This window comes from Pyxicephalus adspersus, chromosome 5, assembly GCF_032062135.1.
Source record: "Pyxicephalus adspersus chromosome 5, UCB_Pads_2.0, whole genome shotgun sequence".
Taxonomy (NCBI): Eukaryota; Metazoa; Chordata; class Amphibia; order Anura; family Pyxicephalidae; genus Pyxicephalus; species Pyxicephalus adspersus.
In genome coordinates, this window is record NC_092862.1 from 94,852,251 (window position 1) to 94,878,274 (window position 26,024).

Here is a 26,024-nt window from a genome sequence, read left to right on the forward strand (position 1 = left end):
TTATTAAAAAGATAATTGATAGCCAACAGAACAAAAGCTTCCTTTGGATCTTCTTCAGGGTGTTGGATCTTCAGACATATTGACTGCCCATGGCAGGATGACTCCTGCACATGGGCGTTCATTGAGTCCCTGCAGCCTTGCATATCCTGGCACTGAGCTGTGCAAAAAAATAGTCAACTGGCAGGTATTTTTTTCATCGCCTGATCTTTCTGCAATAAAAATACTGCCCGTTCACAATTTTTCATTGTTCCACTTTAAATTCAGACCCAACAGATGAATATTAGGAGGTGCTAAAAGTTGTCTCCGGGATCAACGGAGAGAAAGTTCTTTTATCACAGCAAGAAATAATTTTGGTATAAATACAACATTCAAAAATACCAACATTTTATTATCTAAGAATATAAAAATCCAGTACAAATCCCTAGACTATCTCATTGGACCTGATTTATTAAAGCTCTCAAATGCTGGAGAAGTTAAAATATCATAGGATTACTTATGTGAGGCAGCAAACATGGGATGGATCTGGTCCAAGATTGAAAGTATTTGCAAACTATAGTTAAAGATTGTATATTAGCAAGTAATTTTTATCAAATCCATTCCAGGTTTTATGGATCATCCAGGTTCTCCCATAACAGTCTACCATCTTCAGTGTTGAATAGCTTTAAAAAAATCAGAAACATTGTGTCTGGCATTGGTTATTTGACAGCAAACCTTTATATACATACATTGTAAACCCAATCTACAGATTATCCCTTCCAACATTAAAGACAAAACATGCATTTTAAAGGTGTTGATTTGTATTACAGCTTATTTCTTTTATGGCTGCTCGAGCATCTATTCTATCTGCACAAGGTCGGCATGACCTTGAGGTTAGCACACAGTTTAACCAGTTTGTATTAGGCATTTCAGAAAGCTGTCATTATTTGGGGTGACACTAGACTGGGTGCACACCTCTTCCTTGGGCGGAGGTGATAGATGATGCTTTAGTCACCTTGAAAAGTGTTGAAAGTGAATATTACCATGTAGATTTACATATATTTTGCAAAATTGTTAGATTATGCCTAATAGAAAGCCAATGGACTGGAATACTTTTAGAGTAAACACCAATTGTCAGTTACTGAAGTTTCTATTCAAAATCCTAAAAGGGCATTTTCTGAGGTCTTTAAAGAGAAATTGTAGATATAACAGACTTTAAAATAGAGCAGCTCTAAGAAATATGGCAGCCTCTCTGGTAAATGTGCTGATAAATAAGGAACATGGTGATGTCACCCACTTACACCTGGAAACCTGACATGATGAGTTCTGATATGAATTTGGTATCCGCATCTGTTTTTATGAGTGAACAATAAAGACTTGCTTTTAACAATAAGTGCAGGTGGGTGACCATCCACTAAATAAGCACATAAAAGGTAAGGTCAAATAGTAGCTAACAAAACGTAGTAATAAAAAAAGTAAAGTCCACCTCACCCTCGATGATCTTCTTTTAAGTACCATTCAATGGTATCCTGGGAAATTTTTCTCGTTGCAGTATTGTCAATTTTAGAAACTTATTAATGTCTGTGTCGTTGAAGCCTTGACTGCTGGAACAGCACAGGGGACACAGCAAGATTTTGGCTGGCAGCTTCAGCAGCCAAGTGACCCTAATTGGCCTTATCTATTGTTATTGACAAGTATAGTATGGCTAATTTTAAAACTTTAAATTCCAACTCAGAATTTCTGAATCCAGGAGGATTTTTGAGTGACTTATCCAGATTTGATCTGATTCACAATTTTGCCATTATGCTCACTATGCCAATATGCTCAATTTGGCTACTATACAACATTCTTACAGGGAACTTCTGCACTAGTAATGTTTTTCTCTGAAAGTGTTTCTTTTACAGGCCACAGTCAACAACTGTGCAAATTTAGGAATCCCAAAACAGTGTACCAAACTAAAAAAATATAATTATCCACCAGTTACATGAGAAGATTAGCAACTGTTTTGTCATTGGAAAGAATATTTCATGATCCTTTCCAATGACAAAAAACTGAAAGATGCATGAATGAGCGCTGTACATACAGCGCCGTTCTGCTCTATGGGAAGGGAAGATAACGAGAGAGCGGCACCCGCTGCACTCTCTACCCTTCCATTGCATTACAGTTGTTCGGATCCGCCAGGACAGATTCAGGAACGACATCAGATGGCCGCTGTACACACATCAGATTTTCGTCTGATACTAGCCTTGAAACGATAATCGGTTGAGAATCATCTGAAGTGTGTACATATCCTTAGTCTCCAATTTTTGATTATATTACAAAAATAAAAACCCTTTATTCTAAATTAAGACCACTCCAAGGATAAAGTATGCTGTTTTTTATTACATTTCATATGCATTTTTATTAACATTTTTGCGGTATATTTGTTGAAAAAATAATGTTTGTCATTTTGTCAATTATGACATTTATAAAACATGTTGCAGAGAAGTACTAAGTAATTCTTTTACTAAGAAATTTTGCTGTCAATTAACAGTATTCTGAGATATAGTCTTGGCTTGTATTAGTTCAGCAATGTAGTCATCTTCATAACCAAGTACATTTTTCAGGACCTCAGCAGTGTGTTGGCCCAAAACAGGAGGCGGTTGCGGATCTGACAAGTTGAAGCTGTTGAATCTTACAGCAGGACCTATGGGAAAAAGGAAAACTTTTAGGTCATTGCTCAAGACATATTGTTATGTGAGTCTGCTTTCTTGCCACAGCTAAACCCCTGGCAGACATAAAGCTCCTTTGTAGTTTTGTTGTGTATTTATTACACCCTTCTTATTTTATTAAAAGTAGTCTATATATCTAAATTTGACTTACCGCCTACCTTTTGCATATATGTACTGTATAGCACAACTCATTTTGGTGAAGGAAGAAACTGAGAAAGAAGCAAATCAGCAGTTCTGATAAAGCAGAACAACAAAGCTCATCTACCTCCTGAGCATGTAAAACTGTTCAGCCCTAGATATTAGGCACTCAGGCCCAAGTATTAGCCACTCAGCCTTCTGTAAAGTGTTCAGATGCTCCATACTTCTCCTTACTTTCTTCTTCTTCTACTTACACAGGTGAGTACAAAATAATTACCAATGGCTTTTACACAGCAACAAAACGGCAGAGTTTTTGGAACTCTTTAAAAATGAACAAATTATGAAACAAATACTTGGGTGCTATTGACAAACTTAATGCAAGTTCATTGGCTACTGCTACCAATGTATGCACTTTATTACTTACTGAGTCACCAACCCACAACAAGTACCCAGATCAGAAATGTCGGTCAGAAGGTTGATCTGTATGTTTGTTAAAGATAAGTGACTCAAAGTATTGAAGTGTCAGGGCCAGTATACAGCCAAGAAACAACACTGCTTCAGTCGTAGGTCAACAGGAGGAACCAGTGAGATCACAATCTCATTCATTCAGAGGGCAAGCTGGGAGTGGGTGAGTTATTTGTGCTAGGGATAGCTAGGGTAGGAGGGTCAGGGAATGTAAATTCAAGCTTGGTAGTTTTGTGTTTTTCTTTATGCATGACCCTCAAAGTGTGATCTGAGGTATAACGACAAATAAATATTATAAACAACAATGGTTTAGACAACCATGTTAACTAATATTATCATCTACTACTAATCAACTAATTTATATTTGCAAATCTTCCTTGGTTCATGTATATTTTGGAATTTCTTTTTGAACAGTCTGCTTTATATCACACTAGAGCATTTTTAATAAAACTGATGTGAAGTATTTGACTTGACTAGTCTAAAACACAGAATTTCCTCTGTTTGAACCACTTTCATGTTAATGTACTCATGTTCTGGATTATATTCACGTTTCATGACACAGCTTCTTTTTCTTTGAATTTTAGATCACTCACAGAGGTTAACATTTGTTTGTTTTTTTAATTTAGCTGAAACGTGTCTTAGGCTACATACACACATGCAATAATTGTCATTGGAAAGGATTTTTTCACTATCCTTTCCAGCGACTAATGACTGCACGATACATGAACAAGTTTTGTACATACAGCATGGTTCTGCTCTATAGAGAGGGGAGGGGGAGAACGATGGAGTGGCACCCCGCTGCGCTCTCTCCCCTTCACTTCCATTAAGATAGTTTGTCGTCCATCATCCTTGGATCCGTGGTCGTTCGGACCATGGACAACGATTATCAGATGAGAACCATTGGACGTGTGCACACAGCCTTAGTGATTTATTGAAGGGCAGACATTTATAATGAAGTCTTTTTTGGTTAGATCTCTGCAAAAAAAAAAAGTTTGTCCAGCAACATAGCTGGGATAATGTGCACTTGGCTTTTGAGGTTACTTAAAATGGGGTAAAATGTTTGCCTGTGGCATATTGGCCAGATGCTGCCAAGTCAAATGTCTACAGAGCTAATCACCTACGAGTATTTTCATGGAGAAGGTTTCATGGTTTGTGGGGTTATTAATGCTATCAGTCTAATTATTTTAAAGCTTTTTGTGTGAAACAAAATACATCGTGAAAGGATATCAGTAAACGTTAGTATGGATCTGCAGATTATGGGAGCAAGGGATGACTACTATCTATGGCTATATTAGGCAGTAGGCAATAAATTATGTGTTCACATACTTGATTCTATTCAACAAAATACTGAACATGTTGTTTCTGTGGCAGTAAGTAATGCTTATGGTAAACAGAGAACACCTTTGTAAAGCAGCCTAGACAGCAAAGCAATAACTTAACGAAAGCTCCTGTGGTTTCTCCAAAATATGTTTTACAGTCATACCACGGTATAAAACAACGTTGTTTGTGAGAACCCCCATGATAGAGCTCTTTCCCTGAAGTCATGAATATTGTTGATGTAATCAAGAATAAGTCCTGTTACAGTGAAAGACTTCTCTTTTATAATAGAAAAGACCAGTATTTCAAGTATTTAATTGGAAAGCAAATCTTGTTAAAGACTTTCATTTTTAGGTGACCCCTCTCTTTAAACAACACAATTTAGGCATACAGAAGCCTAAAATAGGGGAGAAAGATCTGGTCTTTATTAAAGATTTAACAGAATTTAACATTTTGTGAAGTAAGTTTTTTTCTTGTTTGTTGCATACTGCTATTTTGATATTTACCATTGGGAAAAACAAGTTCACAGTGTTCCTAAAATACACTCATATGTACATAAATGAGAAAAGTACATAATAAATATATAATAAAAACCTAGCTTTAAGCAAAATTCTAATGAAGTCTGGAAAAGAAGAAACCTTCAGAAACTTGATCCAGAAGGCCAATGAACTGGCTTGTTCATTAAAACGTATGAGTGCTGTTAAATACTAGGTATTTTACCCTACTATCAACTATCTAGATTCTAGATTGGTCACCACAGTGATTGCCTTTGACTGGCAGTGAGGGAAATGAAGTAGATGAATTCAAGAGGGAGTGGGCAAAAGCACTGACTTGAAGTCCATTTTTGAATAATATAGCCATATAGCCTACTAACCAACAGATCACTATAGGTACACATTAAATAAGGACATTTGATCACAGTGATTGCTATTTACCTTCTAATTTGATCACATTTCATCTACATATAATGGTAGGTTCTAATCAAATTCATGTTAGTTTACAAAGTTAAACCAATATGAAAAAAACATCTCTGGGTAAAGATATTCACATCCTCTACCTCCCTCCCTTTTTTGCCACAGCTCCCTATGTGTCTCACCTCTTTGTATTCTATGGTCTTACATGTCGGGTCATACTAAAAAAATCATCTGGTTCCTGTCAGGTCTTAAAATACAACCTCAGATGGGTAGATACAACCTAAGGTGAAAAACATCATATGACATAGTACACCATGTCATTATTTATTGAACAAAGTTTATTTCAATACCCAGAAGAAACATGCATATTTATCCTTCCATATAAGTTAGGTGGATAAGTAGCAGCCAGGTGCTGCTAATCAAATGCATTAGCAATGATCCTTGAGAAGCAATTGTTGCTGCTCATTAATCTAAATTTAAAAGCCAATTCCAAACAATTTAAGTTTTTTATTCTACAGTAAGTTTACTGGAAAAACATTCAAGACAGCTGCTAATTTTCCAAGGAGTGGACATCACAGCATATCCAAGGTCAAAACCAAATTGGAGATTTTTGGGCATAATGCAGAGCGCAATGTTTGGTGAAAACCAAACACAGAATATTAGCACAAGCTTTTTTACCAGCTGTCAATCATGGTGGTGTAGAGGTGATGATTCTGGAGTCAAATTTAAAGTCATCTGTGCGAAAACTAAAGCTTAGACAAAACTAGGTCGGACAATGATTCCAAGTACACCAGCAAAATCAACAACACAATACTTGAAATAGGAAAATAATTCCTAGTCATGCACAATCTAATGCCCACAAACTTCAATGAACTGAATCAATGTTGCAAAAATTCCTCCACAATGACATGAGAGACTGATAAATTCATATGGATATATACAGAAATTGAATAGAAATTGAATTATTGCTGCCAAAGGTGGTTCTGCAAGCTAAAAAAAATCATAGGTGTGTACTTTTTTAGTTTCAAAAAGCTCCTAGGTTTTAGTTTTACACACATGGCTTCTCAATGTTGGCTTGATTTTTGGTAAATAGAAAATGGCACAGTGGAATCTGTTGTGTATTGTTTTACACAAAATGTTAAACGTCCCTAGAATTAAAATAGGGTGTAATTTCTTTTTCGCATGACTGTACCTTTGTATGTGTCAAGAACATTATTTCAGTTACCTATATTATATAATAAACATTAACATTAAGGAGAAACCTTTAATTGCCAAATAGCAGATATTGTAGAGTTAACCAGAGGTGTAAGATATTTTCAGATTGTTTATCTCTCCAGCATCTACCATAAACTAAAATAGTTTTGGGTTGACTGCATTCAGAAAGTTGTTTTTTAGTGCAATACATATCTTAGAAAATCATGAAGGTTAGATACATGAATAGAACATTAATTATGACTGGACACACAGTTACCTGTAAATAAATGTGTATGCAATGGTCATAGGTTAAATTGTCTGGCTACAGATAACTGCTATTGTTTTAAAGCAGCTAGCAATCTGCCTTCATTTATCACAACTCCTTAATAGCATGTAGTATGAAGTGCTGCTGGGGAGTTCCTTGTATACCCTGATCCTTATACTATAAATCTTGAGATGTTAAGGGGAATCTATTGCAATATGGAGCCATAATTCCTTGGTATGACACTGTCACAATGTGTGCAAATGCACAATCATAGGAACTGACCTGCACACTCCAAGGAGCGATAGAGAGATACTAATGTTTCTTTGGTATGTTATGTGGATATTCTTAAATATGCAAAAGTAGACATTTAGTGCACTCAGCTGTTTTTAGGGGAAACCTATCTAAAGTATTACATGTAATATACCCCTAAGGTGTTTCTGGAATAGTTTAATACAACTACAACGGTTAAGAAGTCAAGTACATAATTGAACAAGTAGTTATCATACTTTCTTACTTTGACAATACACATCTTTAATAATTTTAAATACCAGTTTGATTGCAGGCAGCCTGCAGGACAGATGGAGTCAATTATATGATAGTCTTTTAAATGGGTTTTTGTGGAACCTCGTAGCCTTAAGAAAACCTCTGATTGAGGACTGCTTACTATGTTAGGTTTTTAAGTTATTAAAACACACATTTTTGATACACTTTTAGGTTCATTAATAACATGTAATGTTTTAAAGAACCTCATCATTTTAGTATGGTATAACGTTTAAAGTAAGCACTGACAGAAAGCAACTCGCAGAAAATTTGGTTTCACTGCAAGATTTCAAGGAATCAACTACCTTTACATGAATTATGATAGGAAATATCTATTCAGTTATGTCTGATAATAAACTGGAAAATTAAGTTAGATACAGGGAATTATTTTCAAAGTATTTTTTTTTTACTAAACACGTTCAGGAAAAGATTGCAAAGTAAACTTACCAAATAATAGCAGCCTTACCACACCTAATATGTTTTTTCAGTTTGTTAGTATAAAGATACATGAAGCTTCCCCTTGGCTTACTGGTCTTCTGTGGCAATTGGGTTTTGCTTTGAAGTTCAGAAACATAATGATCCTCTGCTACTGAAAAATGATGAAAACAGCTTGGGAAATGCAGTTTCTTGCAACAAGTGTCCACCAAGATACACCAGTACTCACAACCTTAGTCTTGTTGGGTTTTAACTTTTTATTGAACAAGGTTGTTACTAGGTGCTACACAGAGACTCCAAACTATATAAGTTCCATGTCTTTAGATTAAAATCTCTGGCATGGTACAGAGATATTGATTCAAAAATTATACCAAAGCCAGTGTCTGGTTGGTGTAAAGCATGCTACAAACTTTTACTGTAAGAAGAAATGTTTACTCTAGTTGACAAAAAAGCATTATTCAATATCTGAAGCAGATGGTAAAGGTCGAAATGATAATTGCAAATGTTGCTATTCAAAGTCTGTGGCAAAATCCTTGAATTCCTTAAATAATGTCAAAACATGTGTACAAACATACTGTGCCAAGTTTCCTTTACAAATCTTTTCCAGTATCTCCCAATGCACTGCCTTCAGGGGCATGGGCTTCCATGGAACAACATACAGCCTGCACTTTCTTTCAAGCCTGCATTCCTCACATGGCTTCTCCAGCAGAGATTGCCAGTTCCTCATTCCTAAATGACTCTTTCAAGTCACATTGTCACATTCCTTCCAGGAAAGCACGACTACCCATGTCCACATGTGGTAAATATGTAACGCATTTTTCAGGACTCCCACAAGACAACGCTTGAATACATTGTATCTAAAAGATGCATTTTTTTTTAAATGTGGTTTCTCTCTTTATTCCACAGTGCAGCACCAGTAGTAAACCAGACTAAAAAAGTAATCTATATGGCAAAGAATTAGTCAGGAAACAACAACGTTCAAGTTCATAAGGGAAATACCCTAACATGTTTCATTTTAGACATTTTAGACAGACACAGAAATTCTTTCTTTGACTGGATTTAGCATTCTTGAATAAAGTTGAAAAACAGTCTACTGTTAAGAGAATGTCTTAAATTTTAACTCCAGAATAAGAAGCTATTGTCTAAATACAAGAGTCATGTGTATTTCCACTTGAATCTTAGTGTGTTTTGTGTTTTCTTTCTCTGCATCCAAATTGCCACTGTTCAGGCATTTTCTATAGTACGACCTGTAACTGGCCCAACAGACAAGCAGGATCCTCTGTCAGGATTACCCAGTAGTGGGCCCCATTAGGATGCTCCAGTCATTTGGACCGCTTTTGTCAGTGATAATTGTCAGCATATTCAGTGTAGTATCCCTGTACCACACATGTATGTGGCAGTAACATCATCAGGACATGATGTGCACAGGAACAGCATTATGCATTGTGGGGCTTATAACTGCTGCCTAACACCATTGTGGGTATTGTTAGTGCAGCCACTTTTAACACCAATGCCATGCACCAGCCTGGATTGGTGTAACAATCTGATTCCCTCCAAGCTGCAACCTGTAATCAATATTTCACTAGTCAGTTTGTTTTTTACAGTTGATGTGTTGGTCCTGGCTCAAGGAGTTAGAGTGATGTGTTAGTGATAAACTTGGCAAGTAGAAACTGTCTTACCATATTTTCTTTTTCCTGTGGTCAGTGGCTTTCAGTGGCTACATATGTTATTACTGAGTTGTTTCATATTGTGTAAAGTTGATCCTTCAGTACATTTTATTACATCTCAGGCTAGGCAAGTTGGCACTGTCTTGCCTTTAGACACATTTTGCGGTGCTACTATAGTGTGATTCCTACCACTATAGTGTGATACTATAGTGTGATTCCTACTATAGTGCACCTATAGTGAATGGTGTAATATTCAGCTTTCCTCTCCTAGGGACAGATACCATTTCGGTGCAGGCTTCCCGACAGTAATTGAACCAGTCAACCACAGTATTTGTGGTTCTAGCAGTAAGCTTTTCTTCTTCCATTGGCATTCGGATGCTCCAGAGGTAAACTAGCTCTAACATTTCACAGAGCTTCAAATTACAGTGGAGTCTTCTGTTCAAATCAGTGTAATGGAAGAATTTGTTCCCCTTTGTTACTGATTGAACAGACTGGCAACCCTTTCTTTTGCACCTCCATACCGGCACATTATGTCCATGGACCTTCTTGTTCGTCAATATTACTTGGCCATCGCACTTGTGGCAAGAATTTCACCTAGGTTAGCACATAACAAATAAAAAAAACCTGATCATTATTGGGATTAGAGAATGTGTGGCTTACAGTCATTCCTGCCATGATGTGCCAATGCTCATGCTTGTTGTTTATCCACTATGATACCCACTGGAAAAGAGTCACAGGAAAAGAGTGGGCAGGAAAAGAGTACTCAACCATTAGCAATTTTAAAGTTATGGATTGTGGTTGAAAGAATAGGCCTGATTTATTAAAGCTCTTCAAGTCTGGAGAAGATATACTATCATGGGAGAACCTGAGTGATCCATCAAACCTGGAATGGATCCATTCCAGGACTAAAAACATTTGTCAACTATAAACAAATGATTTTTCAGAAATCCATTTCCAGTTTATTGGATCACACAGGTTCTCTCATGATCCAGTATATCTTCCCAGTCTTGAAGAGCTTTAAAAAATCAGACCCCAAGCTTTCATGGCTTCTATATCTAAATTAAAGTTAACTTGAAGATAGTACGTGGAGCAGAGGATGGGGACCTGCCAAATTAGTTCACCTAACCTGGATCACATTATCTATGGTATGTGTCTGCAGTCTGGATAATAAGGAAGATGAGAGCTCAATGATATGTTTCATTCTTGAAATACCTTTCAAAAAGTAAACAAGTGTAAGTATTGCAAAAATTTGGTTCTGTTTGTTTGAAAATTTATATGCTTTTTGTATTCCCTTTTTCATTTTTATTACATCTGAAGGCCAATCTAAATTCAAAATTAAAGCAACTAATATAGTGCATTCATTTAGAATCATACCACAGAGGATTGAATATTAAAAATGACATAATTGAGTGTAAAGTATTGGTTGAAAAGAAGTCATCTTAAATGTATTTGCATACAGTGAATTTCTGGCCAGAAATGTTTGAAAAGTATGCAGTACACACAACTGTGAATGCACAATGAACTACTGGTGTTCAGTTTGAAAAAGAACTGATAAAAAGCACAGCGGTTCAGAGATTAGCCCTCTGGACTTTGCAGCACCAGGCTCCAGGTTGAGTCTTAGGCTGCGTACACACGTGCAATAATTATCATTGGAAACGAACGACTAATGACCGTTCGCTTAATAATCGTTAACAAAAAAGTGCACAACGACGCCGATGAACGAGGATTGTCGAAATGAATGGAATTGTGGAAATGAATGACTGTCCCGGCGAATCTGATTGAACGACGATTGTTTGCAATCTTTTGTGTGTACGATCATTCAGTGATCGTGGATTGTTCTGCAGTACACTTTCTCCTTTACATGTCACTTCCTGCATCGTTCAAATGATCGTATCTAGCGTGTGTACACTATTGGTGGATTATATTTGAATGATCGAATCGTTACAGCATGTACAGAATTGTGCACAATACGATCGTTCAAATAATCGTGCATATTTGTTGATCTGTCGTTAGTCATTCTTTTTCTAACGACAATTATTGTACGTGTGTACTTTAGGCTTTAGCCAAGACACTATCTGCATGGAGTTTGTATGTTTATGTGGGTTTCCTCCCACATTCCAAAAACATGCAATTAGGTTAATTGGCTTACCCCCAAAATTGACCTTAGACTGTACTAAAAACATATGACTATAGTAAGGACATTCGATTGTGAGCCCCTATGAGGGATAGCAGTGACATGACTATTGATTTTGTAAAAAGCTGCGTAATATGATGGCGCTATATAAATACTGTGTAATAATAATATTAATATTACCTGCTGCTATGATTTAGTGATCTCCAAACGTCTTATAGGGAATATCAGATCCTGTTTTTTTTACAGACATAACCTAAGAAATGTTAATATATTGTTTTGCTTTTGGTAAAGTTTGTCCTTACATTTAAAAAATTAGAGAATATTAAAATATAGATAAAAAAACATTAGAGAAGAAAATTAAAAATAAAAAAAACAAAAAAAAAATGAGAGAAACAAACATTTGTAGTTTTGTATGGAAATGTGTTTTATAATTGCATCCTTGTGTGATAAATACAATGAAAAGAATAATTGGTATATTTTGGCATCAGGAGTAAAGGCATTGTTGTCAAATTGATCTGTATCTTCCTCACTCCTGTAGTTTTTTGCAAGAAGACTTCAGTGAGTGAGCTATTTCAATTATGTCACAGCTCTGCTCTCAGCAGTGATGATTTTTACAAGGTAAACGTTTGCAAATTCATTTGGTGCAGATAAAAAGTACTTTTATCTTTTGTGCCATCTCATAAATATAATTAGTGACAATTTTTGTACCCAGAATCATGCTTTAAACTAAATGTCGCATGTGTAACTGTAAATTACTATTTTTATTGACCTACTAGCATAAAACTTCTCATCTCACTAGCAAGACAACGGTGGTGGCTGTGAGCTGTACTCATCATCCATGAATCATGAATCCATGAATATTGTTTCTAGGTTTATCCTAATAGACTGAGCCGGATTTAATAATGCTTGGCAAGGCTGGGGAGCTTTCATCAGTGAAGCTGGGTGATCCATCAAACCTGTAACGTTTTCCAGCATTAACCCTGCGATTTAACGTTGCAAGGATTATCTATTATGCTCAAAAACGTGTATTATGCCTCAAGAAAATGCCCTGGTGTAGACTAGCCCACTGAGATGCATTGGAATTTCAAACATGGGCTTGTAAAGCCTCAGGTTAAAAACTGGGGAAATGTCCATGTAGACCAAGCCTAAAGAAATCAAGAATCCTATCAAAAATAGATTTTTACTTGTTCAAAGTACTTGAAGTAATCTGGAATCTTTATTCCACCTCTATGTACAATTTACAAGGCTTGCACAATCGATTGTACAATGTATTGTACTGTACAGTGCCACAGAGGATGGAGATATATAAATAATGGTGATATATAAATTATTAATAATAATGATAATATAGAAGGATGAAATGCGCCACAATTCGATTCCTGCAACATTAGCATATACCAGTAATAGAAGTTCAGAAATAACGCTTGCTAGGTGGTGCCTAATTGCCACTTGTCTTGTTAAGAAACAGAAAGGAAGTAAATATACTATGCAACCTTCCAAAGCTAAGTATTTTGGCTTCCTCCAACTATTCTATAATATCCTGCCAGTTAGTGTCCACAATAGTTGGTTTGTGCACAAGCTTATGTAGACATACCATAAAGTTGTACCACGCATGCGCGGAGAGCAGTGTGTCACTCAAAGGGGAAGACACTTTCCCCACAGTTACATCATGATGCCAGAACCCGCCCGCCACCCTGAGCCTGCGATCGGGGCATACCAGCCAGAGCCACAGACCACCAAAATTGGCAACCACTGCCCTTGTAGACCTGTATACAGCACAATCTTTTTCTTAAAAAAGTTATTCAATAAGCAGCAGTTTACAATACTAAAATCTATGTTTCTGAAGTAACTAGACAAAAAACCTGCAGCGAATACATTTGAACGGTGGTGGCTGCAAGCTGTACTCATCCTTGAATCCATGAGTTGGTGGATGGTTCTAGGTTTATCCTGAAAGACTGAGCCTGATTTATTAACCTCCCTAGCGGTTCATTTCTTTCCGGTTTTATATGTCTAAAAGCGGTACATTGTTTTTCATGAAAATTTATTTTACTGTATAATATAATAGAATGAGTATAATAAAGTTTGAAACACAAAATCATGTAAAAAATAATATAATTATATATAAATATAATATAATATATTATAATATTATAATATAATTATAAATAATAAATTGAATAAATTAAAAAATCTATATATTTAAAAAAAATGTTTTAATTTTTTTTTTAATTTTTAAAAAAAATACATATTATACTCATACTATTATATATACTGTAAAATAATGTTCTTGAAAACAATGTACTGCTTTTACACATATAAATCCAATGTATTGCATTCAATACAGTTATTTTGTATTGAATGCAATACAAATGGATTTTGAATTTCCCGCCCTGCCGGCAACATACACATGCACCAACGTCACTGGGAACTCCCCCGGTTACTAATCAGGTGCAGAAGCCGGCCAGAGGAAGAAGGAAAAGGACAGAGATTGCGGCAATGGACGACGTGGGACGCCGGTGGATCAGGTAAGGCTGTATTTACTTACCTTCCCATAGGTTTACATACCCCGAGTGTGACTCGGGGTTACCGCTTTCAGCAATTTTTTTCTACCCCGAGTCACACTCGGGGTTACCGCTAGGAGGGTTAATGCTTGCAAAGGCTGAAGAGCTTCCATCAGTGAAGCTGATATGGAGGCTGGCAATAGTAGTCATTTGGCTTTCTTCAAATTACTTCAACACATTCTGAGTCACTCACCTAAAAAAGCATGTAGCAAAGTCAGAATCTCTGATCTGTATGTCTTTATAATGACAGCAATTAAAAATCAATGTATTTAAGGCACTGGAGTAGCATGGCAGCAAGGCAACCAGGTTTTTTGAAGAAGATGTAAATTAAGGCAGCCTAAATTTTTTTCTGAATAGGTTTCCTGTTACATATAATCATTTATGCAGTCTAATACACCAAACCAGGGGTGTCAAACTCGAATACACAGTGGGCCAAAATTTAGACAAAGTTGCGGCCAAACCTGAAACTAAAAAAGCACCGCTACTACAATTCCCTGCGTCAAGAAAACAGTCCAATGTGGGGCCTAATGTTATGTTATGCTGGAACTCCCTCTTCACTGAAATAGCACCACTACTACAAAATTCCCTGCGTCTATAAAACAATCTAATGCGGGGCCATGCATAGGCAGGGAGGCTGCTGGTCTATAGACGTAAGTGATGCCGGGAATTGTAGTAGCGGCACTAATTCAGTGCATCAGCAGGCCAGCTGCAAATCATATTTAGGATTCCTTTGGAGGCAAAAAAAAAGGACGTTGTGGGCCATATTTAGCCTGCAGGCCATAGTTTGACACCCCCAGCACTAAACCAATAGGCATCCAGTGAACAGACATCATGAAGAATGACAATGCATGCAAATGCATTACATTTAGCTGTTGTGCTCTGTCAGCCAAATGTCTTGATGCAATACACAAATTAAAGAACACTATAATACATCTCAGCACGTGCAGCAGAACAGCCAGGGGTGAATGGAGCCTATGTGTTTTAAGCCTCATTTTAGCTACTTTTAGAGACATCTTTTTGTGTACAATTGTTGTTCTATCAATTCAATGCTAATGAGCAAATGAAGGCCTGTGTGACAGTCATGGCTCCATCCATAGATACAGTGGATACTGGAGTGATGTTACCCTTGCACAAAAAAATGTGCTACTGGAACACCAGGATAAAATAAAACATAGCCTATGTATCTAAGAACTTACAAGCTGCAATACATTACATTTTTGGTTTTGGGTTTAGCTACATTGATATAAAAAATTTAAAGCCAAAAATTTTTTGACAAAATATAGTTATTGGCTGAATTTCCATATATACTCATGTAATATCTTTCAAAGTAAAGAAACTATAATACATATTATCAAGCAGTTCACAACAGGAAATGAACAATAAGCTTAGAAACAGGAAGGAAAATACATGTTAAAAGTTTGTCATTCTCTCCCCATTCTAATTTTCTCACCTAAAAACAGCTGAGCAAAACATCTGCCTGCTATGTCTTCATGTTTTCCTTCCATCAGCTTTTAAGTACTTATTTTTTCTGACACTTGGGGATCTATATAAATAAGAATACTCCAAATGACATAACAGAAGATTCTCGCTAAGTAATTGCAGAGTCTCCTCCCTGCATGACTTCAATCTCAAAACTCCAGATTATATAAATGTGTGAATAGAAGGAGAAATTATGTAATCTTAAATCTAAGATACACATATTATTTCAAAGTAAAATGCATTTTATTTTTATTAGCATTGGTAATTTCTGGTCATTTTTTCCATATGAACCCACTTTGACACCCTTCTTGTTTTATATACTGTAATAACAACATGGGAAAAGTTTACTATGGTTCAATAACAATGAGCTGTATGTTGCACTATTTCATTGGGATCATAAGTAATAAAAAGTGCTATTACTACTGTTAAGGAAAAATGTACCAAGACCTCGCAACAGCCCATTAACTCCAATACACTAGCCAAATTTAACTTAAAAGACTTTTTTTTACACTATTTCAATAAAAATCCCTTGTTATTTTTTAGTGTAAGGCCCTGATCCAGCAAAAGTACTTACCAGACACCAGTCCCCCTAACACAGCACTGTTCGCCTTTAGCAAGCCCCCGCTCAGCCTCAGAAGACTGGTTGCATTTCCTAGCACACAGTGGCCCCCAGGACTTAGGACGCAAGGGATGGCGTCTGGGAAAATGCTGACAGAGGACCAGGAGCCCACAGATAATGCAGTACCAAGATTTCCACAGAGACAAGTCCAGAATACGGGGTCACAGGCAAAGGTCGGTCCAGGCAGCATACACTCACAGGGTCAGATTCAGGCAAGGTCAGCAACAGTAAATCAGACGAATTGCACACCAGCAGCAAGTTAGGCCAGTGTAACACTACCACAGGCACTGGTGAATGCTACCAGAGAGGCTATAATAGCCCAGCAGCCAATAACAATGACAGGAACCAATCTGCCTCTAAAGTCCCCTTTAGCTGTGCACAGCCTCAGATTGTGTGCTGGGGATGCCAATAAAATACATCAGACTGCACAGCTAAGGGGAAGCAGGGGCTGCTATTTCTTTATTCTACTTGTTGCTACAAGTGACATTGCTGGACATATTAAGCCGTGTGGGATACTGCGGTGGCGCACAGCATGCAATGGCTGTCAGTCACTGAATAGAAAACATTGGCCAGTGCCAGTGCACACTATCAACTGCTAGCTATCAAAGTGTAAATGCAGATAAAGATTTCTAGAGCATACGGCATCATGCAAATAAATGTTAGTCTACATACCGTCGGTGGGCAACAGATAAACTAATTTCCCAGCTTGAAAAGTGCTTGTTAATTACTTGAATGTCACAACTGAAATAAAGGACCTACTACTGCTCACTTGAAGATGAATGCTTCATTCCTTTCCTATAATCCAATGACTTTCCTACCTAACTTAGCTGTGGAAGATAGGGAAGATATATATCCAAACACATTTTTTAAAAGTTTGTAAAAAAATGTTAACAGTCCTTAGCCAGATAATGTAGTTTAAATGTTTTAACCCTTGTTATATGTGCTGAATAAAGGATGTATTGAGTGCTTCTGGATATATTTTCTATTTTTAACGATTTGAGGCAACTAAATACAGGAAACATTGGACCTGCACCTGTGGATAAAGATAGTGAGTTGGATCCCATGTGGCAATCTCTTGATATGCACAGCTGCCTCGTCTACATCTGCCTTTCCATTAATCATGGGGTTGACATATATTTTACATGTCTCTGCCTAATCAGCTATTGACCTGGGCTGGAACAAGGGTGTTTTTCATAGGTGTTCCCAGTTTCCTAATGCCATGCATGCCCAAATGGATGCAGCTTTTTTTCAAAATTCAGGAATGTATTATCGTGTGACTTGGTCAGAAGGAATAATAGCTTTTACCTCTTTAGCCTTGATTTTGTCCCTCTTGGGCAGACCAGATAAAGCACTAAATATAGCAGGATACTGCTGGGAGTTCTGGGGAATATTGCACCGGTTTAAGGCAAGCCTGATACTGAAAAGCTAGCTTTACTCAAATCTTCAGCTTGAATTTGCTAAGCAAGATTGGATTGGGGGCATACCTGAAATCTGAAATGTGGTTTAAAGTACTCTTTTAACTGCCATTAAAGCATCTAAATGTTTACATACCAATATTTTAAAAGCGGTTTGGCAGTTCTTGCTTGCTGAAATTCAGCTATTTTAGATAACATACACACATACTGTGATTGTATTTACTGTATGTAAACACATTATATATAAATATTACTTGTGTTTTAATGATTGCATCTGAATAACAAATATAGGAATGAACAAATACTCTTCAGAAGATATATGCAAAAGATGTCTTGAAAATGATGCCAAAAACACACAAAATAACATCTTAAAAATAAGGACTACGCAAAAAAAAAAAAAAAAATACTCACCTTGGTCCTGGCTACCAGGAGGTCTGAGTGACATCAATAAGCTTCTTGGGCACTAGAAATCCTGTGCACTTTTGCAGTGGATATATTATCACAGGATTTGTGTGTCTAGCAAAAGGCAGCAGTGGAACATAGTGATATCACTCATGCCTCTAGGAAGCGGAATTCCAGGAACATTTTATCTTTTTCGTTAAATCTTTATTTTTAAAAGTTGTTTTTATCACTTTTTTTCTTGCTTGAAAGGAGACTGGCAAGGAAGTGGATCTTTCATTTTTCATGGAATGTTCACTTTAAAAGTATTACTTTCGAGTGGACTTCAAAGTAACTCATTGTGCCAGTTATCAGTGTGCTTTATGTTACAAAGAACTTTTCAAGCTCACTTTTTTGTTTGTCTGTTTTTAGTGTAGAGCTAAGTTTTACCCTTTTGTAGTATTTTTAGTCTTTTTATTACAATGGTTTTTCATTGTAAATGGTAAATAAAGATATGGGGAAAAGCTATATTTTTGTATCCACTTTGGTATATTGTATACATCACACAAAAGTCCATAATTCATTAAAAAAACTTATAAAGCAGACAAACACAATACATTTAGTAATATACATGGACAGCCAATTACTGTTATTAAGAAAAAAGTATTCAGGGAAATAAAAGTCTCACTAAGTCCTTCCTTCATTACAGATAAAAGCAGTTCTTAGTATCAAGAGATATTATTTAAATAAATTAATATGGTTTTAGTGTGTCTTTGAATGCATACATTTTATAACTGGGCAAAAACATTAAAAATCTTATACATCTTCCAAAGTCCAGTGTAAGGTTTATTGCCTCTATACCATAATAGGAATTGTTTTGTGATCATCATTTCTGGCATAGAACTTAGGAATTACTAGAAGAAGAGATAACCTACTTGTCAGTCACAGGGACAATATCAAACTTAACGGTATTGACTTCATTAAAAGCAAACCTCCTGCAGGAACCTATATGTATAGTTTAGTTGCTCAGTAATAAATAAATCAGTAAATAGGAAACAAAGCAAAAAAAAATTATAGATCTGGAGACTAGCAAAATTATGTATTTTGCCATCTAGTAGTTTATGCCAAAGGCAACTCCAGTACCATGCCAAAAACAACCTATGTGACCAGCCGGAGAATCACATGCTATTGGAGCTCGCACAAATATACTATGTGCAGTATAAATATCTATAAAATTGGATCTATGTATGTATGTGTGTGTGTGTATGTTCCACCATCACTCGAAAACATATAGAGACATTTAAACCAAACTTGCTAGACATATCACTCAGACTCATGTGAATGCACTGCTGATCTTTGTGCAGCTGTGCTATATGTCAGAGCAATATTTGGTGATCACTAAGAAACGCATGGAGACATTTCAACCAAACTTCTATGTTCCACTATCACTTGGAAAAGCATCAAGACATTTCAACCAAACTTGCCGGACATATGACACCGCTGATCTTCGTACAGCACTGTGGTATATGTCAGAGGTATATAAATGTATATTAATAGTGTGTGACTGTGGGGGACATTGGAGTGTCAGTTTCTCTGTACAGAGACTGATATATATAAATCTATATATATAAATTGTATGTATGTATGTATGTATGGATGTGTGTATGGGTGTATGTATGCGTGTATGTTCCACCACCACCTGAAACTGCAGGGAGACATTTCAACCAAACTTGTCATGCATATGACTGAGACTGAGATGTGAGTGCACCAGCCATCTTTGTACAGTGATGTGCTATATGTCAGAGCTATATTTGAATGTATGTATGTTTGTATGTCATCACTAAGAAACGCATCAAGACATTTAAACCAAAATTTCTAGACTCGACTAGACTTCTAGACTCGACACTTGCATGTATGTATGTATTGCTCCGTGACAGTGTGCTATTTGCTTATATTTTTACATACTTTTTTTTGGTCTCCTTCAAACTCTGAAGGAGTTTGCCGAGTCGATTGCCGAGTGCAATCAAAGGCAAAGAAATGAAACAACACAGTAGACAAGAAAATTACTATAGCTTTATTTGGTTCCTTTTCCTGTATAATATAAGATTGCAATAAATAAATACCCGGGCAACGCCAGGTAATCAGCTAATTACTGTAATGAAAAGGAGTAATTTACAATAAGAGACCCAGTGCTCAGAATGTACTATTACAAAAAATGTGCTTTAAAGTGTGCTAAGCTGGGGATTGCAAGAAACATTGAAAACCTCTTTAGAACACATGTGGCAAAAAGCATTCCACTTTATTTTGACAGCTTTTTTATTTCCATAAATATTTATGGACAATGCCTCTAATAAAAGTGAAATGTTTCTAATATTACCAGAGCAGCCGAAGGATAGGATTTACACAGATCCATAAAGACATCTGATTATAATGTAGAAACATATGGGTAATGGCGTTTTCTAAATGTGTTTTCACTTCATAAACTGTACAAATAAAGTCCTTTACTTTTCTTATTCCATACTGAAGGCTTTTGTAAATCTCTTCTGAGGTGGAGTCTCATTATCTTCTAAAAATTTGTGACATCACTTCATACTGCTTTTAGGATACATATAGAAGGTATATAAACTACATTTTATTTTAGGAAATATGGGAATCTGAAAATGTCAACAGGCTAACATTCTGAAGATGGTGAAGATGACTAAATCATTTTTGGATTGGTCTTCTATATACTAGCTTGACAATCATAGGACAAGACAGATAAAATGAAAGGTATAAATGATTGAACAGATATTCAAAAATGAACATTAATAACCCAAATTACAATAAATAAAAAATGTAATATGAAATATAATTGTTCTTTTGGTCCTAATCAACCCTGATGAAATGTCGAGATATAAAATTTATGTCAGCTGGTACAAGATTAGAGATGGGAGGATGTGTTCGTTTTAGTGGATATTTGATCTTAAGTGATCTTGAACCTACCGTCAAACTCGATTGAGGTATATGGGAGTCAAATCTTCACTATCTAAGATTCTTGCTATGTTGGGGCTAAAAGGCAAACTTCTGTCAAAAGAGGCCTTCTTCTTTATTTCTAATCTCTATTATTACATATTTCAAGCACCTGCATAGGATAACACCATAACACAAGACAAACATAACTCCTTTTACAATTAATTAAAATTATTTCACAAAGCTCTCTTCTACAACACTATATAACGTGATAACTTCAGAATATATAATTAGGACACCTAAAAGTACAACTGAGTAGCCAAACCTCAGCTGAACATGCAATATCCATGGTTTGCAGCATCAGTATATTTAACTATTGATTTATAAAACTGTTTATTATAATTTATAATTTAAGTTTATTTTTTAACAAAGCAAAGGTTTGCTTTATTCCAAGCTATGGGCAAGTATGCTCAAAGAATTTGAAATCAAATATTTACATTATTATTGAAAAAGAAAATATTCTTGTAGTGCGTGTGTGTGAGGGGAGGAGGGTTAGCAGTACAGTCTTCTTTACCTTAATGTACAGGTCAAACCATCATCTGTTTTATATCTTTTCATTCATTTGCAACACAGCATGAAGTATCTGAATCTAGTAACACAGGGAGAACAGGACCCTGGACTCTGATAAAAATGAAGCAAAATTGAATTGAAAGTGAAAAAAAACAAGCTTTTGTTGTGGTGAATCACTTCATAAAAATATTTTATTTCAATGTTTGACTTACATTTTCGAACGCAAAACAGTATGAAAAGAGAAACAATGAAGATTTTAATTTTACAAATTAGTAACCACAGGACATACCTGTCTGTAAGAAAACACAGGCTTATAACAATATTTTTACTATGAAAGCCATTGGGATGTTGTAAAACATTAAATGACCCTGGACTGGAACATACAGCACCTGCTGCACAAATCTATGTGTAGGAAAAGGTGTAACAATAAAAGCGCTGAACCTTTTCTAACTTGATGACTTCCTATGGTATGCAAGAAGTTTAAGGTTTAGGTTTAGTCTCCAGTGTAAAACGAAGCAAAGTAAGGCTGCTGCATCTGTGCCGGTCACCAAGGACATAAACATGACTAGACAAGCCAGACATTGAGCACAATATACTGGCAAATATGACTTATCCCATCAGTTATAGTAACTGTGATTGTTATGCAATAATGTTTTAATTTAATTCTTTAAAGGAAACAAAGTTTACATTTAATATCTGTTCATGTCAATATCCAGGATAGATCCAATTTTTTTGATACCTTTGGCCCTACCTAAAGTGGTCAAACAGTAATTTAACAAATGAATCATGGTTAGGTTAGACTTAAAAGGTAACTCTACGCATTTTGTAATTTAATGATATAAAAAATGACTTTTTTATTGCAATATGCAGACACTGCAATCTTCAACTGCAAAAAATGGAAAATTCAGTATGGCCATCTGGATGCGTTCCGTTCATGCGTACAGAAACATAACCATAAATGCCATTTCCTGCTTGTTTGAGTGGCTCACTGATATTTCCAGAAGTCTAAATACCAAAACTGATAGCACACAATACTTTCATATTTAACATAAGACATCAAGTTGGGAGGGCCATGGTAAAGTTAGTGCCTATGTATCTGCAGAGCATTTTTAAAATGAAATCTGTGAAAATGAACCTACATGTTTATTGGTCTATTCTATCTTGTCTATGCAGCAATTATTGGTCTATGCATAGGGAGTTGTGTCTCTACATCACATGAATGTATTATGGTAAGTGAAGGCCCAAAAACAATTAGGAGCTGCTATTAAAAATTGGGGTGTCAGCTGCTTATCTTCAAACCAGAAGGATCTAGCTAAAATGCAGACAATACATCTAAATTACAAAGCAAATAAATACCTTACCCTGCTTGTTTGAGTGGTTCAATTATATTTCCAGAAGTCTACATACAAACATTGATAGTGCACAATACTCTCATATTTAAACTAAGACATCACTCATACTTCCAGTGAGTCAGTGAACCACTCAAACAAGCAGGGTAAGGTATTTACTAAAAAATCCACTGTAAATATGATGTTTCCTGGTCAAATTCTAAAAAAAAACATAACTGGAGGTATTATATTTTTTCATTTCCTTAGATCCCAATTTACCTGTTACACCTGCTTCCTATTGCTATGTTATCAATGATTACTATAGTGGCTTTGGTATTGAGCGTGCATTTAAATGCAAATCCCCAAAAAACTATATAACTTATTTTTCGAATTTTGTCTGAAGAAGTGAGTGGTGAAGAAGTGAAGTGGGTGGCTATCTTTTGAATCATTATCCCACGGGTTTGTACACTGGGATAAAATGTCTTAAAATCTCTGTTATCTATCTTAGAGGATAATTATATATCCATTCTGCGGTCTGTTACCAATAACCTATTTTAATGATGTTTATATTCTTCCATTATTATTTTCAATTACCTGGTTTTGTGGTTTTAATTTACATGTTAAATAGATGTAAAATGTGGCAACAAAATCTTTTTAAACTGTGAAAAAAAAATGTAACATGTTAAAGATTATTATATGCTTAATTTGCTAATTACCCGGGCATGCAATATCTTGCAGGGGGAATTCTTAAAAAATTAATTTGATACATTTGTAGCAGGAACCAGCATGACACCAGTGGGATAATCTTCCCAGGTTGAAACCACCCCCCCCCGAAAGGTATGTAACAAAAACTAAAGAAAGTAAAAACTTTTCTTAAAAAGTCTTCTCTTGTCTCCCTTTCCTCTCTGTGCCGGTGGCATGAAAATAATGGGAATCAAGGAATAAGCAATGAGCACTAGTAAAAATGCACATAGCGGGGATAATTTTTTTCTTTTGGCAAAGCTGAAATGTTCCCATCTGTGTAACTCCCCACTACGGGATGCTGTACACTTGCTGAAAAAGATTCTGACAATACTTTAGATGTGAACGTAAGGCAAAAAAAGGTAAATTGACTTTTGCAGAATTCAGGTTGTTGGTGGATTACTATAAATAGTAAAGGTATTTTATGTTTATTTTATCTAAACTTTTCTGTGATTTTATATCCTTTTGCAGAGGTTTATTACACTTCAAAAGCAAGCTTTACCACAACTATACTAATCCATACAACATCAGCATTCTAAACTAATTTACACTTATAACAAGGAACCCTGGTTTAGAAACACTGTTCTAAACATATCCATGGTGCGCAAAAGAAACATTTACTGGTTGGAAACTGAATGACTGTCAAATAGCCTCTGCTGTCATTATTTTCTATACTGAAGCAAAACACTTTTGCCTGAGACTGCACCACACTATTTTAATGTTCACCTACCAAAATCTACGTACAGCTATACAGTAGGAATTACTTTAATAAAGCTGAAATGCCAGAACAACCAGTAAATATATTTAAAATAAATACTATACATAATACACATAAGCACTGTTTGAGCTGTTCCTTGTACATATAAGGAAGTAATCACTGCTGTCTACATTTAACACAAGAAGTAAAAAGGTTAAAAATATTTTATCAGTAAAGGAGGGCTGGTAATATTGTAGCCACTGACAATGTCTGCAACTTCATGGGGACTGGTCTCCTTGCCGCACATTTTGTAATGAAAGCATGATCATGTTACAGCATTGCTTTGCAGAGCTGAGGGACAATTATTTTAAAGCCATCAACTAAATCAAAGTTCAGGCAGAGCAGTACCCTCTAGAGCTTTGCTAGAACTTTGCTTTATTATTGGACAGGAGATTACTACACCCAATGAGGGACTCAGCACAGGACTGAGGGACTGGGGCTGGCCAGGAGGCTAGGTGCTACCCTTGGTGGTTGTGAGACCCTAGAAAATAGCCAAAAATTTGCTCTTGCTGATGGGAGAGGGTGGTCCAAGGCCTCTGGTCTGTTCTACTACTTAGTTGTAATGGCATGGACCTAATTGCTTTTCAGAAATATGCTGAGTGACTCAGGAATTGAAACCCTGTGGTGCAAGAAAATAGAATTTTTTTGTGGAAGATTAATCACAACCAACCCACCATACTACAGCTGGGGATACGTGGGGGGACCACATGATGGTATAGGTAAAACAACCAATGTAAAAGTGTGTTGATGGATGATAGGATGATGGAAATATATACTGTATTGCCAATATCAATTTGAATGCTTTAACTTAGTGCAAGGTACAGTTAACCTTTTACTGACCCTTAAAAGGCATAGACAATGCAGAAGTTCAGGCACATTGTATACACCACCTGTCATAAAACTTTAATACATACATACCGGTATTACCCTGGAACATTACAGTAAATTGTTAAGTCTTTCAGGTAACAGGAACTAATGCGAATGGATTTATGTTCTTTATAGAGCGCTTCATGAAAAGTTCTTGGTATTTAAATAATGGAAATGAATAATACTTGTAAATCTTGCTAGCATTGCCGAAAACCTTCTCAACGGACACACCCTAAGCAAAAAAAAAAAAAAAATGACCAAGAAAGTTATGAAACAATCTAAAGAGAATGTTCCTTTGTTCTTTCTGGAACAGCAATCTGTTTCCATACGACAAATACATGGCTTGAGAACTAAAATGAAAATCACATTGTGTAAAGAAAACACAATCAAAACTTTGAGCAGGATGATGGAAGACAGCTCATTTGCATTCATCAAATGCCAGTATCTCTAATCCAAGTTTAAATGCTACTGTCTACTCCAGTTATCCAAGTATATTTATGACTTAAAAAACCCTTTGTGGCAGATTTTAAATTTTCTTTCTTTTGGATTTGGATAATAAAACAAAAACAATTTTACTTACTCATATTCAGAATTTACTAGAACT

At 36.0% G+C, this 26,024-nt stretch overlaps 1 protein-coding gene across 2 annotated transcripts in view; it reads right to left on the reverse strand.

Annotated features, from left to right (window-relative positions):
• Positions 1–2,338: 2,338 nt before the first annotated feature.
• SUGCT (succinyl-CoA:glutarate-CoA transferase) overlaps positions 2,339–26,024 on the reverse strand; it is a 360,863-nt gene continuing 337,177 nt past the window's right edge. For both annotated transcript variants that reach the window (XM_072412171.1, XM_072412169.1), the window contains one exon: positions 2,339–2,662. In XM_072412171.1, coding sequence (XP_072268272.1) covers positions 2,499–2,662 — 164 coding nt within the window. In that variant the 3' untranslated portion in view covers positions 2,339–2,498. The remainder of the gene's footprint in view (positions 2,663–26,024) is intronic.